Source organism: Hydra vulgaris, chromosome 08 (assembly GCF_038396675.1).
Source record: "Hydra vulgaris chromosome 08, alternate assembly HydraT2T_AEP".
In the NCBI taxonomy this organism is placed as follows: domain Eukaryota; kingdom Metazoa; phylum Cnidaria; class Hydrozoa; order Anthoathecata; family Hydridae; genus Hydra; species Hydra vulgaris.
In genome coordinates this window covers 64735293-64748975 of record NC_088927.1, presented here as the reverse complement: position 1 = coordinate 64748975, position 13683 = coordinate 64735293, and the positions used below count along the sequence as shown (strand labels likewise).

The 13683-nt window shown below is 25.5% G+C and overlaps 1 protein-coding gene across 1 annotated transcript in view; it reads right to left on the bottom strand.

Annotated features, from left to right (window-relative positions):
• The window catches only part of LOC101238025 (uncharacterized), a 167948-nt gene that overhangs the window by 116455 nt on the left and 37810 nt on the right, over positions 1-13683 (bottom strand). The window contains exons 8-9 of the mRNA XM_065804169.1: positions 13258-13459; positions 7031-7298 (exon numbers count right to left, since the gene is read on the bottom strand). Of these exons, the coding sequence (XP_065660241.1) occupies positions 7031-7298; positions 13258-13459 (470 nt within the window). The remainder of the gene's footprint in view (positions 1-7030; positions 7299-13257; positions 13460-13683) is intronic.

The following is a 13683-nucleotide window of genomic DNA, read 5'->3' as shown; positions in this document are numbered from 1 at the left end:
AATTCAAAAATTACTGATATCAATCTCTCGGTGTAGTTAAGGCAATTTTAAAATATTATAGTGTCTGTATGATATTTTGTTGACTACAACATACTTTAATTATGATTATAATGCCCTTTCTATTTTAGACAAGGTGCAAAAATGCATTGTAAACATAGTTGGACCTGCTCTTGCAGCCAACCTCCAACCATTATCATATTGTCATAATGTTGCTTCTCTTTCTTTTATCTACAAATACTGTAATGGGCACTGCTCTAAAGAGCTAGCTCTCTAATGCCATCTACTAAAATTCATTCTTGCGTTACTCGTCATTCAATTAAGTCTCATCTTCTTTCTGTGACTGTTTCTAAGTGCTCTAAAAACTCTTATTTGTCTAGTCTTTTTCTAAGGTGTCTAGTCTTTTTCTTTAAGGTGAAGGAAGCGAGTTCCAAAGAACATCAGTTCTTTGGAACTCGCTTCCTTCACCTTACTTTCTTGATTCTTATAATTTGCAATCATTTAAGTCTTGCTCTACAATCTTTCTCTACAATCTTTATCTTTTCTCTTCCAGTAACTTCCAACTCTAATTAGTGGTTGTTTGCAGCCTTTTTGGAAGCGAATATTTAAAAAAAAAAAAGATCTTTCTTGGTTGGAATCCTTGTATTTTTTGTGAAAATTGATAAAAATATTGTGTTTTGACAACTATATATAGTTAATACACGCCAGAATCAATTAAAACTAGGATCAATAGTAAATTAAGGAAATTTTTCAAAAGATTTTAACTAAATTCGTGTTAACGCCGATGAGCGGAATTGATCTTAAGATTCCAAAATGGTGTTCTATAGATGCAGTATTACAGGTAGTAAAAAAGTTTTAAAAACTAGATTAAAAAAAAAAAGTTTCTTTAAATATTAAAAAAACCTGGAAAAAAAAAAAATTACACCATCTAAATGTTTGGACATAATACGCTGATAAAACCATGGTAATTAAAGATAAAACCATCTAAATAAAAGAATTCAAATAATTTGTAAATCGCCTTAACTACACCAAGCTTTTTTTCTAACCATTAAAAAGTGATGCAGTTTAACATTTTTTACAAAAATATATGCAAAAAAGTCAAACTACTTTAACGTAATTAAAATAAAAAAGTTTCTTTCAAGGTATGAAATGACTATAACTTAAATTAACTTAATTGACTTTTAAATCTGGCTCTAATTTTACAATTATATTATCTAGTTTTTCAATAAGAGTTTGCTTTTTTTTTTCTTTTCCCTTAATAGCCAAAAAATCCAAGAATCAGATTTAACTAAAAAATCCACAGAATCAGATTTAACTAACAAATCCACAGAATCAAATTTCCTGCTTGATTGCCAAAACGTTCAAAACACACGTTGTTTTTCAAAAAAAAGGTTCCAATGATAAGATCATTAGGATCTTCTATCAGATACCTTTGTTTGTATCTTTACCTTTACTTTACATACCTTTGTTTGTATATTTTATTTTTTTGTCTAGACTTTGAACTTATAAATCAGATTTTACATGTAAAGGATTTTATCATGTAATTTATTAAAATATTTTTTTCCATTCAATTAATACATTAAAAACTTTTCAAGGCACATTTAAAGGCAATTGATTCAGCTGAACTCTTACTTATTAACTGTTACAACAGATATTGTAAAGTCTTTAAACTGATTTTTGGCATAAATCAGCTGTTTGGGCGGATATCAACTTGTATCTATACAACTCATCAACCAGCTTGCCAAAAATCAAATCTAAATTCTTTTTGCTAACCATTTTATTTGGGGAAAGGACTTTTCCCTTGTGGTTTTTTAACCATCTGGACCAGCATAGTAATGTAAAATTTGTCTTTACCACCAAATACTCTTTTAAACACAGTGTAATATCTCTACTTTGCTTAAAAAGGTTGTATTTATAATGACTTACCTGTATATCATACAATTTACATTTGGGCCTTTTGCTTTTGCTAAGGTTTTCCCAGTATAAAAGAACATAAATTTCATTTTAAGAAACATTTTTTTACAATCGAATGAATATCATGAATATCAGGGGACCTCTATAAATATGTTTTTTTCAAAAAAAATTTAAACCTAGTGTTTTCGTATTATATAGAACACATTTAAGGGGTGGGAGCAGATTTTTTTCAAAAAAGTTGTTTTAAGGACTACCCTAATGGTGTTAAATTGTTTTATGCAGATCGTGTCAATACATGCAGATCATGTCAATATATGCAGATCATGGTAATATATGCAGATCATGGTAATATATGCAGATTATATCAATATATGCAGATATTTTTATTGAGATAATAATACTAGGAAGATTATCATCCATAGTTTATGAGTCCGTCCTATTCTTACCAAGAACTCAAGTTCTTAAGTGAAGCATGTTTTCCATTAAATATTACCAGTAGCAGTACCTGACCTGACAAGAACATAATTGATTGATTGAAACTAACTCAAACAAAATTTAAAAAATGTACTTTGATTATTTATATATTTTCTTTTGAATAATACCAAAGTTTAAACTTCTAAAGAGAACGATCTGATCTGACTGATTGCAATAAAATTATAATCTATAACATACAAAACAATATCTTGATCAAAAAGGTCTTAGACCTTTTATTATAAGATTTTGCTTTGTATATATCTTAAAAAATATCAAGTTGAAAAAAAGATCATTTTAAAAAGTTTCATGAATAATCCATGACTTTCAATAAAAATTTAGGAACTCCAAGACTTTTTCTGTGACCAAATGAAATTCAATTAGATTTCCATGATTTGCATGACCAGTGGCCACCCTGTTAAAGCATGTACAGGAAAAAAATTTAAAAGTACAAAAATTACTAAAATAAGTTGCTCATCAATTTTTATTTAGAACTAAGTAATACTTTAATTACATTAATATAAGATAAATTTCAAAGATATTGATTTATTCCTGGTTACATCTAATAAAGTTTATTTAAAACTTACTTTAAATAGGAAAACTAAAACATTTTTTTGAAATTTCAACATGCTATAAACAAAATACAAACACAACTAAAAATATATCAAGTATATATTTATAAGTATAATATATACTAATATATCACTTTACATTTTGAGTTGTAGTTTTTTTACACATTGTTTGGTAAAAAGTGTACACAAAACAACTTTAAATTCTGTAAAAAGGATATTTCTCATTAAATTCCATTATTTAAAGCTACCAAGAGTCAAAATGTTAAACTCAGCAAAAACATATGAAAACTATAGGAGAACAGTTTATACCTTGCATCAAAAAAGCAGACAGATGGATGTCAAGCAACAAATGCTCATAGTCTCAAGACACTGCACTACTTCATTCAGAATGATTGCATGAAGCTTTTGAGAAGATTAGATAATTTACAGAAGTTTGCTGACGCTGCCAACCTCATTCAGGTCAATCCCTTCATCCTAACATTCTCTCTTTTTAGAGATAAGGTGTTAGCACGCTTTTCTATTCAGCTGGATTCAGACTTTAAATCAAAAATTTTTAAATTCAGAGACAGCTAAATCACACTCCTAACATCTCTTACATCAAAAGTACTTGACATTTTTTACTATGCTGCAATTTATCAAAATTAAAAACAGAAGCTCTTTGTTCAAATTTCAAAATTTGGAAGAGATACAAAAGAGATGGCTCTTATTCAGACTAATCACAGCAACTTTTAAGATGTGTAATTGATTATAAAAGCAAGAAGATTTAAAAAGAAATTTCGAATTGATAAAGAATGGGTTAGAATTAAAAATAAATAAATAATGCATAGCTACAAGGATATAGTTTTTTAGTTTTGTGACTTTTTCTGCTTTTTTTTTAGTCATTTATAAATTGATTGACAAAGAGAAATTTTAGGACTACTTTTATAAAAATACTTTTTTTTCTCCAGTTTTTATTTTTTTTTTAAATATTTTGTGAAAGAAACAAAACTTACGAGACAGTGTTTAAAACTTCAGAGGGTTTGTCCTACAGATAAAAAAAGTTTAAATTTCCTAATAAATAGATTTTACAGAGAAGCAGAAGAAAACATGTTGTTTATTTTAATTTTAAAAAAATCAAAAAAATATTTCTATTTAGGGTTTTTTATCTATTATTTATGTCTTTAATTTCAAAAAATATGACACATTTAAAAAACATGATTTCTATTTGCAGCTTTACTTTGTTGTTATTTTTAAACTACTATGCAATTTACAGTTGCACTTTTTGCCACCAGGTGCCACCAGTTGCACTTTTTTGCAGTTTACACCTAAAGTAGAAAGTTTAACAATTGATGGATTTTTTGTATTATGTGTTATATAACATTTTTAGATAAAGTTCCTGCTGTAATAATTAATTTTAAAAGTCTTTAGTGTTAAACATATTTTAAAAGTTGAAACGAAATATCATTAATTTATCATACCACTTACAAAAGCTATTTTTATGTTCTATTGTTACAATACTGTATTGTTATGTTATGGTTACAATGCTCAAATTGTTATAGAACTTTTTACTAGCACTTTTAATAGTTTTTATGTTGTTTTAATTCATAACTAAATACATTAATTAATTTAAAAGTTAAAGGAGATTATATTTAAACACATTATCATCCTTATATAGAAAATTTTACATTTTCAAACTTTTTTGTTAATAACTTATTATAGATTACTTTTGTTTATTCTATGGATGTTGCTCATTGTCTATGTGAATATAGAAAATTGTTACAAGAAAAGTCTAACTAAAAGATTTAACATATTTGACATACTTAGCTCCCATGACCGATTTTATGGGTTCTCTTTTGCTAGTAATGAATAATTAATAAGCACTCAAATCATAGCATGCAAATTAACATATTTCCTTTCAAATTATTTTTTATTTGTTTATTATTAATTACTTTTTATTTTTCATTTAAAAATAATTTTGTAAAAATTCACCTATGAAGGCTTCAGACAGCCTTATTTATACAAATATTATGCATTCTGTTTGTTTAGTAAACAAAAAACAAAATAAAAAGCAGTTATATAGTACAAATAATGTAAGCAAAACATTAAAAAAGCTGCAAACTGTAAATAAAGAAAATGCAACCAGAGGTACGAACCTAAAAGTTGAAACTTCTGATATTGACAACAAAATGAAAATGAAACCACTTTAAACAGAAATAAACTAAAAAACAATTTGGTGAAAGTAATGTTATAGCCACAAAATCAGATCTAACAAGTTGCAAAGTAAAAATATTAATACTAGAACATAAGGTTTGTCTAAAGTTTATGACAAGCTTTGCAAAAATAGAAATCTATAACCATAATGAAGCTTTTTAAACTTAATCACACTAAATATTGCTTATGTTAAGTGTAGATTTTCTGTGCTTAATTTTCCTTTACAAGAAGCAGAGAAAGCCATGCCATCTTCTGATAAGTCGATATGCTGTCTTTGGATAGGTTGGAGGTTTAGAAAAATTTTACAATGAAATGTGTGGTTCAATTGTCAATAGATTTTAAAACAGTAAAAAAAGTAATATTGAATTACCTTCTAAAAATATAAATGACCAATATTTGAAAATTCATGCACAGCATTAAGAAACTTGACACACTTATAATTATTTTTAGAATACTAATAAACAACTGTTACTCGACAGGTATGAAACATAAAAAATGTTTCATACCTGTTCTTTTGTTCAGTGCAATCATGGTGGATTGCATTGAAGTCAAAGAGCTTTATCGCTCACAGCCTCTATTCATCGCAATTTTTTACACAGCCTCATTATATGACATAAGTATAAACATACAAATGTTTGGAGTTTGCTTCATTTCTGGAAGTTAGCTTTCTCTAACACCAAAAAATTCTGGATCGGTCACTGATTCATTCATCACCCTTTAATTGTTAGTGATTCAAAAACTTTTGTTTATTTTTTTTTCACACAGAAGCTAATATTTTATTGTTTGATTTTAAAGATAATAAGTATTGATTATCATTGTTATTGGATTAAGAGATTCTGAAAGTGGAAAAAAGAAAGGATTTAAAGATAAATATAAAGAAAGGATTTAAAGATAAATATAAATAAAAATCTATTATTTGCACTACTAAGGCAAATCTGTGTCAGTCACTGAAAGGTCTATGAGAAAAGTTAAAATGCAGCCAAACTTTGATAGGAAAAGTGCTAAAACCTTAGAATATAAAGCATGTCATAAAAAAATATATATAAAGAAATCCATTGGCAAAATAAAGCAATAAATTTTTAAACCAAGAAAATTGTGCATAATTAAAAAAAAATTTAATCAGTATAAAGATGTCTCCAAAAATTCAAGTATATTCAAATTGAGAAATTTGCTCCCAAGTTCCAAGCAAACAATCTTCTCCTGTGGTTTGAAAGTAAACCAAATACTACTTGTAAAACTTTATACTTAAAGAAACACCTTTTTGCTATTTGTTAAAAAGCATGATATGCTTTTTAATAAATGCCGTGGTATGAACAAAATGGCATTGAATTTGTACCTAAAGAAGCAAACCCTCCCAATTGCTTTGAGCAGCAGGTTATTGGTCAATTTAAAAAGAATCTTATTGAAAAGTAAGAAATTAGTTTCAGATAAAAAAAGATTAAAAAAAAAAAAAGCATTAAAAAAAGTAACTAAAAACATAATCCAGTAAATTATGTGATGTTAAATTTTTTTAAATCAAAAATTAAATTTTTAAAAATTAAAAAGCAAATTAAAAAATTATCTACCAAGAATATTCGGTTTTTATTTAAGTTTCAAATAAAAAATGTAAAAATTCTTGAAATAAATAATTAATTAACTTTATTGTGTCAAAAAATTACAAAAATCTGTCAAGCAGTTATGGAGTAATTAAGAATTAAAAGGGAATTTCATTGTGTTCAACCAATTTTATCATAATAATATGATAATAAAATAGCTATATTATATAATATATTATTTATTATATAATTTTGCAGTTGTATATCAAAATTATTTTATATCTATTATAAACTAAATTATAGATTCGTAAAAATAATTCACTTGAAATAAAAACTGAAAAAACAATTTACGTGTGATTGATAATGTAAGTGTAACCACCAACACCAGTCCCAATAATGTTTGTTAACACTCTTGGAGGTGTTCCATCGCCAAAATTAATATTTAGTAGTACTTCAGTTCCATTAAATAAGCTTACAATTGTGTTATAACTTGAGTTTTGTAATTGTACTTTTACAACATTCAAAAAAAGACCATCTATCTCTGACAAAACAGCAATGTCAATTGAAGTACTAACAGAATTAAGCCTGTTAGCTGCTGTCAGATACACTGTAAAATATCCTAAAATAAACTTAAACTGTTCTATACAAAATTATATATGCTAACAAATTTATAATTCTATATTTTAAATAAATATATGTACGTATATATATGTATATATATGTATATATGTATGTATGTATATATATGTATATATGTATATATGTATGTATATATATGTATATATATATATATATGTATGTATGTACGCATGTATGTATGTGTATATGTATGTGTGTATGTATGTATGTATCTCTGAGTCAGATAAGGCGCATTATCCATAGTGAAAACAACATACATAGGAAAAGGAAAACTCTGAAATAAAACATTAGAAAGTGCCTTGTGGGTGAACTTGAACCAATCATAGTGGTAAGAGTTGGACAAGTTCTAATATGGTATACTAGTTATTTATATAGAGAATATATTCCAATAAAATCAAAAAATGAACATTAAAGAACATGTAAACTTTTATTAAGCTAAACTTTTTAACCAAAAAATTCAGCAACTTAAAAAATATTTCTTATTTTAATACAAATTTAATAAATAAAACATAATTAAAAAACTAATTTCTATTTTGTTTAAATATTTTGTTTTCAATTAATTAGTAACATTTTAAGTGTTGTTTTGTTTAGATACATCAATTAATTGTATCATGACAAATCTATCATCATCACATTTATTTCAAGCAGTAATAGTAATAGCAACTCCAAAAAAAAGTCATATAACTATTGTAGGCAACTATTATTTGAAATGTCAAGTATATGTTTGAATTGATTCATTGTTGAACAGTTTATTATTGTGCCATTGAGTGCATTCCAATGGTTAGCAATTTTTGTTTAATACTTGGATTATTCATCAAGAAAGTTCTCAAACAAACCAATTATTATCACTTTTTTACTCAAACAAACCAATTATTCTACATTGTTTTTCATATAATATGTTATTTAATTCATAAAAAAAATTTATTATTTTTTCTTGAGTTTAAAATTTTGAGTTTTATTTCAAAGATTACTAACATTTTAAACAATAACAAACTATTTTTGTAAACTAAGTGTAAAATAAAAATAAATACAGCATATAGGTATATTTAAGTATATATATATATACATATATATACACAGTCAGAAAAATAAGTATCCGAACAAAACATTTTATTGTGAAAAATAAACTTTGTCAGGTTATTTCAGAAAAACATACGTTTTTGATAAATACTTTTATAATTATTCTAAAAGCAAATTTAATTACGATTTTATGTTGCAAAAAGTTAATCAACGGTAATTAACTTGCGTTGCTAAAATTTAACGATTCACGAAGGAGTGTTAAAACTTCAATGAAAAATAATTATCCGAACATGTATTTTGTAAACGAAGTTTCGAAATTGATTATTAAAAAAAGTTTTTAAACCAATGGTTTTAGAAATATTGTTGTTTTACAACGAGTAATTCTTAATAATTGATTGATTTTTTTTTAAATTCATTTGATTTACCATTGAGATCACCAGGTATGGGAGTTAAAATCCCAAGCTCAGCGCAATTTGGTTATTGACTTGTTCAAGCAAGGTAAAACGTTTAGGTCGATAAATAAAGCGACTGGAATGGCATTAGGAACCATCAGCGGTCTGATTAAAAAGTATAATATGTTTGGATATGTGCAAAATCAGCCCAAATTCAGAGCAAAGCGTAAAACAACATCAAGAATAGATCGACAAATTGTCAAGATGGTGCAAAAAAACCGCTTTTTATCAGCACCAAAAGTGTCAAACCTCCTTGAGAAAGATTTTGGGTTAAAAGTGAGCTTATGTACTATTCGAAATCGATTGAAAGAAAGTGGATTCAAAGCAAGAGTTCCACGCAAGAAACCATTCCTTTTAAAAATCCATCGAAAACAAAGACTTGCGTTTGCTAAAAAATATCTAAATATGCCGGTATCATTCTGGAAGAAAGTTTTGTGGACGGACGAGTCAAAATTTAATCTTGTGAAGTCCGATGGAGCTCAAAAAGTATGGAGAAAAAAAGGGGAAGCATTCACACTCAGTTGTATTCAAGGCACAGTAAATTTGAGTGGAGGCAATGTTATGGTATGGGGATCGATGGCTTGGAACGGAACAGGAAAACTGGAGTTTATTGATGGAATTATGGACTCTGAGGTTTATGTTAACATTCTCAATAAAAATCTTCTGGCTTCAACTAAAAAACTGCGATTAGGAAAACATTTTATCTTCCAACAAGACAATGACCCTAAACATACATCAAAGAAAGCAAAAGAGTTTTTTATCCAAAAGCAAATTGAGTTACGTAAAACTTTAGTAAAAATGTGGCACACGATGTCTAAAAAGAAAAGAAGATTTAAAAATCATGCTCCAAGAAGCTTGGGCTGATATTGACTCAGATACGACAAAGAAATTAGTTGAATCAATGCCATGTCGACTTGCAGAAGTCATATAAGCTAAAGGCGGTCCAACTCAATATTAAAAAGTCATAAAAATAATTACTCGGAGAAACGTTAATCTTTAAGCCTTAATCTTTAAAATTTTGTTCGGATACTTATTTAATGCTAAAAAATTGCATAGTTTAAATGTATCTTAATTTTTTATCAGTTAAATATTATTATTGATATTTTTTTTTGTATATTGAATTCGTAATAAAATTTTCTTTTAGAATAATCATTTCTTTTATTTTTATAAAGTTTTTTTTTTTGGAAATAACCTGACAAAGTTCATTTTCCATAAAAAAATCTTTTGTTCGGATACTTATTTCTCTTACTGTATATACATACATATATATATATATATATATATATATATATATATATATATATATATATATATATATATATATATATATATATTTATATATATATTTATATATATATATATTTATATATATATATATATATATATATATATATATATTATATATATATATATATATATATTTATATATAAATATATATATATATATATATAAATATATATATATATAAATATATATATATATATATATATATATATATATATATATATATATATTTATATATATATATATGTATATATATATATATACGGTGTATATATATACGGTATATATATATACGGTATATATATATACGGTATATATATATACGGTATATATATATACGGTATATATATATATATACGGTATATATATATATACAGTATATATATATATATACGGTATATATATATATATATATTATAGGTAAAGCGCTCGCTTTATTAGCGAGAGGTTCCGAGTTCGATCCCCACCACGTCCCTGGTGGTACCGCGCTCAACTTGTTTCTCCGCGCAGCGGCCTTGTTTGTCAAGGTTCATGTTTCGGAGTTAGAGAGTTGAGAGAGGGTTATAACCACTATTAAGTAGCCTCCTCATCTGTAGTGGCCTTCTGGGCCTTGAGGAGGTGAATAACAAAAAAAAAAATATATATATATATATGTATATATATACACATTTCAAGAAATGAAAGTAATAATAAATATTTCTAATTTTTTCAAATTTTTAAAATTTTTAGGAATAAATTTTTTTCCTTATTTTTCAGCTCGCTGTCTACGCCAACAGCATTATTTTAACAGTATTAATTTTGTGATTGGCATTTTAACATTTTGCTCTTTATACATTTATAAGATGTTAGTTTTTAATGTTATCGATAAAAGTTAGACATAATTGATTTAAAATGAAAAAAAACTTAAAATTTTATGAATATTTTCATTATGTAATGTTTTGGTATAACCAATAAAATCAAGTGTGCTTTTTTTGAAATTCTGTCAATATCTCTTGTATAATAATATAAAAATAGAGATATCTTATGTTTTATTTTGAAGTAAAATTAATAAATTTTTTTAAAAACTTCTTCAAAGGTAAAAACTTGTTTTAATGAAGCTTTTTTAATTACAATGAAAACTAACATGTAAACATGTTACTTATCATTAATCTCTCTCTCTCTCTCTCTCTCTCTCTCTCTCTCTCACTCTCACTCTCTCTCTCTCTCTCTCTCTCACTCTCTCTCTCTCTCTCTCTCTCTCTCTCTCTCTCTCTCTATATATATATATATATATATATATATATATATATATATATATAAATAAATATATATATACATAATTGACACAATTGATAATGTTTCAACAATCATTATAAAGATTTTTTCAACATTAAAATTTATCAACAAACAACAATCATTTCTATCAACAAACAACAGCTATATCAATCAACAAGTAACAGTTATATCTATTAACAAGTAACAGTTATATCTATCAACAAGTAACAGTTATATCCAGGGTGCAAGAAATCGTTTTTTTTTTATGAGCCTTGACGTTAGTATCTTTATTTATTGGCAAACGTAAATAAAAGAGACATTTGTCGAATAAGGGTGTTTTATTTTTATAAAACTTTTATTCTAGTTAATAATATATTAGATATATCAAAGATGTTTACTGAATTTAATCAATTTTTGTTTTTTCAAGCAATTGCAAAGTGCACGCAAATTAATGATAATTAATATGCAATGCTCAAATGATTGTAAACTGTTATCAATTGATACAAAATAGTGAATTTTTCTCAATTTAGTTCGTTAAATTTATTTATTAATAAAAAAAACATATTGAGGAAAACACTTGAGGAAAATAAAATAAAAGAGACTGAAAATAATATAAAAGTTATTTTGACATTTCTTTTTTAAAAAATAATATCATAAGTATTTAACAATAAGTTAATAAAAATGTCATATTATTATTGCTAAACGCACAATAAAAAATAAAAGTTATAATAAATATAATATTTCTATAATAATATATTTTAGAAATTAATATATATTATAATAATATTATATATATTCTATTAAATTATATATACTTCAGCAAAACTTAAAAACTATTTTCAAAACTTTTAAAAGTGTTTTTAATATGCAAACAAATATTACATCACTTAAAAAAAAGCACCCTATTGAAGAAAGCAACCATAATGTTTAAGCAAGGCTTTTTTTTAGATAATTGCAAATGCGCTCATTTTAAGTAAAACTTTGTCTGCTCTTCTAAATGCATGCTAAAACATAACTACTATCTTCCATAGCATACTTAATTATTTTACGCAAGAGTAACGCTATTGAAGAAAGTAATTACATTTTAGCATGGTTTCTTTTAAGGTCTTTGAAAATGTGTTTTAAATATTTGTAACTAATTGTTTTTTATTTTTAAGATGTGTTTTTTATAATAACTATCAAACGTACAATTATGAAAAATTTTAAGCAAACATCAATGTTTGATTAAACATAAACAAAGAAGCATAACGTTTATTTTTTTGCCTTTTAGGACATTTGTTGATTTGTTGTGCCCTGATATCTATCAACAAACAATTACTTATCTACAAGATAATTGATTGTCAAATTCAACAAAAGATTTTACTAAAGTTGTTATTTTAGAATTTATTTTAAGTTTTCTTATCTTTAAATAATGATCAGCCCTAAAACTCAATTTATCCGTTCTGAAGCTTGCTGGTAGTAAGATTTCTGGATTTCTGTGGTAGCTTTTAGAGACATTGATTCCAGTGACAGCAGCTGATTCAATGACTAATTAAAAACCTATGTAAACTCTTTGATTCAGAGAGGTATCTTTATTTACTTCTTAACAGTCTTGAATCAATCCTTGCTTTTCATTATAGTTTTTCTTTCATGAGCTATATTTCATATTGCAATCACTGTAATCAAACTCTCTTTGAGAACAAATATTTTTTTACAATTAAAATAATACAAATTAATACAAAAAGGTTTTGTCTGAAGGTTATCTAACTTAATTTCCAAGGACCATTGAAAAGTTTTTAATAATGTCATTAATAAAATTAAAGTAAAACAATCTAATCTTATACTTAGGTTAGATCTCAATAACTCCTAATTGTAAACAATTAAATATTAAAATATAGAATGATTGGTTTCTATAAAAATCATTGTTAAACTTTTAGGAATATTATTACCTAAAGTAGTCATTGTAAAATTTACAGTGTCTCCATTGGATATGTTCAAAGAATAATTTAACTTTGGAATATCAAACAAATATGAAACATCTGATCCATTTTGTATAACAGCTTTTAATAATAACAAACTATCAGGCTTGTAGCCTGCAACATTTTTTGGAATTGGATAATTTTCAGCAAATCGTAAACCAGAAACTGGAATCTATAATAAAAGTTTTGTTTAGTTAATAAAAGTATTGTTATGTTGATAATTGAAATTCTGTATTTGAAATTTAATCAAATTCAAATGATCAAAAATGTTTCACATATTTCAAAAATAAAATGTTTGAATCAATTTTTAAAAAGCTTTAACAAATTAAATCATTTTTTGCTATTTTAACAAAAATCTTAGTATATTCTATTATTAGCTTTTCTGTTTGTAAAAAA